The 4,278-nt window shown below is 37.1% G+C and overlaps 1 protein-coding gene across 2 annotated transcripts; it reads right to left on the reverse strand.

Moving 5' to 3' along the window:
• Positions 1–1,538: 1,538 nt before the first annotated feature.
• LOC136228886 (uncharacterized) lies at positions 1,539–3,466 on the reverse strand. Of its 2 annotated transcripts, none has more exons than XM_066017376.1 (2): positions 3,103–3,466; positions 1,539–2,090 (listed from the first exon to the last, which is right to left on the reverse strand). In XM_066017376.1, exon 2 carries the CDS (start codon positions 2,073–2,075, stop codon positions 1,761–1,763), a length of 315 nt encoding a protein of 104 aa, XP_065873448.1. In that variant the 5' UTR covers positions 2,076–2,090; positions 3,103–3,466; the 3' UTR covers positions 1,539–1,760. The 2 variants fall into 2 exon arrangements, with proteins under 2 accessions (XP_065873448.1, XP_065873447.1); XM_066017375.1 differs by having other exon boundaries at positions 1,539–2,093; positions 3,103–3,462.
• Between the last annotated feature and the right edge of the window lie 812 nt (positions 3,467–4,278).

Consider the following 4,278-nt stretch of genomic DNA (forward strand, 5'->3'; position numbering starts at 1 on the left):
CCACATTGGGGATATTAGCCCGAGTTTTGTTGACTTTACGACTTTCTGGAAGCATCTCGTACAGTATAGCAGTAAGCAGGAACTGGAAGTAGCAGGTATGGTGTGCTGGACTCTATGGACGGATAGAAATAATTGGGTTTGGAACCGCAAAGCCGTCCCAGCGCCTGTGTTATTCAGCAACTCAACGGCTCTTCGATCTAAATGGCAACATGCCCAAAAGTTAACTGCTACGAGCCACAACGCTGCTGCCCCTGGGAATAGCAGATGGACTCCTCCGCCGCATGAGTGCACTAAGATAAATGTAGATGCGGCCCTGCTCGACTCAGGTGATATGATGGGCTTTGGAATTGTGGTGAGAGATGCGCAAAGGTCTTTTGTAGCTGCTAAAAATGGCGCAACACCAGGCCCGAGAGATCCGCTGCTAGCTGAGGCTATCGCGTGCCGATATGCTCTTATCTGGGCCAAAGAACAGGGATGGAGGAAGGTTGAAGTTGAATCTGATTCTCAATTGCTGGTTTCGGCTTTGGCTCAGTTTCCTCCCACGTCTTTCTTTGGTTTAATAGTCGGTGACTGTAAAACCATCATTAACGACATTGGTTGTGTCGTCAGTTTCGTTAGAAGGTCAGCGAATAATGCGGCTCATGTGTTAGCTAGAGCAGCAAATTCTATGTCTGATCAGGGTGAGTGGCTTGAGCTGCCCCCTCTCCTTTTATGTAATGCGCTTAATGCGGATCGTTCTTAATGAATTCTTTCATTCTTTCAAAAAAAAAAAAAAAAAGAGTTAGAAGAAGCCCATTCCTTAATTTAGCAAGTTGGTTTTGTAGGGTCAAACTACTAATTTAACGAAAACACCAACACAATAGTTGACAATAACAATGAATTTTTCTAAAAAATGACTATACTTGAGCATATGAATAAAATCCAACCTCCACCAATTAATGAAGATATTATTCAACTAAAACCAACTTACTCATAAACTGAGGACCCCCTTCATCAAAGGATATTCCTAGGCCTTAAATAATTATTACTTTCCCTCACATTCTTGAATAAAAATGATATTGTATTCAATTGGTCAAATTAAAAGATCAGAGACTTTATCAACAAAAATCAAAAAGATCAAGGGCCTGGAGATACATTTTTCCTATTATTAATAATTCATTACCATTTGGCCTCATAATGTTTTTGAGCAAAGTTGTTTCTCTTATAGCTGCAAAATGGCTGCGACTGTAAGCAGTCTAACTCTTGTGGTACAGCAAACCATAAATTTGAAAAACTGAGGACAGGAGAAATTCTGCTATACACCCGACCAATTAATTGACGTCACTTGTACACATTTAAGGGCCATCGGGTTGTCATGTGTTAAATCATGTCAAGCTGAACTTAGGGTGTTAGTGGGACAAACAAGGGAATAAACAAACCAATTACAAGTGCCCAACCTATAGGACACATATCAATCCTGCAAATTGAAAATGTATACTAACAGTCAACAAAGCCCTTATGCTACCCCATTTAGGATTCACAGCATCAAACAAGAGCTATAAGAAAGTAATTTAAGCAACTTAATCACTTTGAAAAGAGTCATGAGCTATAATAAATTCATCATTCAACTTGAACTATCATCTGAAAGAACCAAAATACAAATTCATCCGTAGTCAAATGTCTATCCTCTATGACAAGAGACTTACCTAGTAATCCGGAGCTTGAGTTGTATACTTCATAATCTGCTTGTTTCTTTGGAGGAAAAAATTGAAACGAATAAGCTATTTGGAGGAGTGCTTATCTATGTCAGGGGAAACCTTTTCAAGAGTAGCTGAAGTAGCAGAATCTTGCGAGTCAACAAGTTTTCGGAGCCTGGTTTGAAGAGCTCGAACTCTATCCTCAGTCTTTCGAAGTTTTCTCCACCTGTAAGCCATCCATAACCCAAAACCACCATATACTACTATATATGATGCCCATACATAAGGATATGTTTCTGCATTCTCCTTGATCTTATGATACTGTTCTTCTGCCATTTCCCTTAAACCAAGGGTCTTTGTGCTTTGCTCATCTTTCTCTGCATTCTGGTGATCAGCCATTTCTTTTGATGTTTTCTGCTGAAGATAGAGAAAACCGGATAAATTAAAAGTATAAAACCAAAACTAAGATAAAAAAAACCTAACAAAAATCATGACATAGTAACAATGAATATGATGGTATTAGTCAATTATTGGCAACAACAAAGGTTTTAGTTTAAGCTGCCCACATTATGAAGCAGAGAAAAATTGGTGGTGCATAAAACCCTATATATACTCTGAAAGAAGAAAAAACAAAACAAAGGAAGATAAAATGGCAAGGTAACATCTGTGGCACGGCAGCACAAGAAACAGGCAATCAGGAATATGGTGGTTATACAAGAGGAGACAGGGGCTGAATAAATTAAGAGATGGAAATGAGCGAAAAGCAGTTTTTGATTGGAATAACAATAAACAACAGTGAAAGATAATGGCTGAAACTACTGTGTATCAAATATCAAATCGAGCGAAAAATAGACTGTGTTCATTATTTACAACTAGTGGAAGTCTCTTCAAAAGTTCAATAAATTATCATAAATCCCAATTATGAACCTCAGCTCTTAAAAGTGAAATGCCAGAAAATCAAATTACTTTAACTTCAATTGGCATTGATATTTGAATTACTGTTGATATAAAGTACTAGTTCAAATTTCTTGATTGATTTGAAACATAATTTGTTTTTTCATATACTGATAAAACCTAAAACAGCTAAACAGTGTTCCAAATAGCAGTTTCGCAACCAAAATGCCAAACAGACTGAAATCCCAACCACAACAGCTCTTTTTCAAATGAAAATCCACAAAAATTTTATAGTTTTTACTCTCAATTCCTATCGATACAAGAATAGTGAAAGTTTTATGCTATCGCACACTTGATTATCAAGCTAATTCCAAAAAATCCTGAAGAAATTGAATAAAATGGCTAGGTTTTCAAAGGCTCCATAGTAGAAAATGAAAATTAGGGTTGGAAATGGTAAATTAGATTAAGCGAAATTGCCATGTGTGAAGGGACACAAAGTAAAAGCAAAATTAACTAATCACCGGTGACATACCTGAGAACCAATAATCAAAATGAACTTCTCGTCCACGATGAAGCTTCTATGAAGTCAACTGAAACTCAGAACCAGTCCTACGGCTCCTGTATAAAACGCCCAACGGCGGCCTTGAGGGCGCTGTAAGGGTCGAGACGAAGGGAAAGCGAAAAAAGAAAAACCAGAATGCCCTGTTATTTTGGAAGTTTCTTCTAATCTTTATAGGCATAAAGTACATTTAGTCCCTAAACTATAGAGCCAAATCAATTAACCCCTCGTTCTCCTCAAATGAGCAAAGTGGTCCGTGAACTTTGCAAAATCCAGCAGTTAAACTCAATAAATGAAAATTATAACACAGATCAGCATTCAGTGTATTAGTTTTAAGTGCCCAAAACTTGCTCTGCTACAACTACGATTCAAACATGTTGTATCATTGTATTCGAAAGGTTGTTTGTTTTCTTGCATCCTCAATTATTTGAATGGAATAAGCTTTTTGTTGTGGGCTTATTTCATTAATTTTTGAAGATCTAGTGGTGATAAAGTATAATTTTTTTTTTAATAGTTATACTTTATGCACTAATAATAGGTTTATTAATGCTAATATATGTATCTATTCCAAAAGAGTCTATTTGAAAGGCAAACACTTAAATTGAAGGACTCGGTCTTAAAAAAAATCAAACTTGAGTTTTATTATGAAAATTTGTAAGTGGAATTTTAATTTTACATTAAGGGAGTGTTTGGTTGAATAAAAATAAGATATGGAATGAGAATGGAAATAAATAATTCCCTTTGTTAACCAAAATATACCTCAAAATATATCTACCGAACAGTACAAGGAAAAGGCCGCTAAGACTAATGTTGACCCTGAGCGTGAAACTCCTTCACTGTCATTCATCAATGCCACTGAGGAAGGGAAAAAGCTTTTCCAAGCTGCTTTTGACCTGGCACATAATATGGCTAAGTCTCATGCCTCGACCTCCGCCACCACCTCTGCTGAGTCCACTCCACTCAGCGAGACAATGTAGTTGCTGAATGAGCTCAACAATATCAAAGGACTCCTTAATTCACTAACTGCATTGGTCTCTCAGCAACGCTGCTCAACGTTTGCTGATTGTATGGAAGCCCTTCAACTAATGATGATCCAACATATGGATTGTCTTGAGGAGAAGATTTTTGGTTCTCTCGAACATCAACTCA

This window comes from Euphorbia lathyris, chromosome 5, assembly GCF_963576675.1.
Source record: "Euphorbia lathyris chromosome 5, ddEupLath1.1, whole genome shotgun sequence".
Taxonomy (NCBI): Eukaryota; Viridiplantae; Streptophyta; class Magnoliopsida; order Malpighiales; family Euphorbiaceae; genus Euphorbia; species Euphorbia lathyris.

Bases quoted from the DNA above. Each gene is read 5' to 3' on its own strand.
- LOC136228886 (XM_066017376.1), bottom strand. From the start codon at position 2,075: ATGGCTGATCACCAGAATGCAGAGAAAGATGAGCAAAGCACAAAGACC.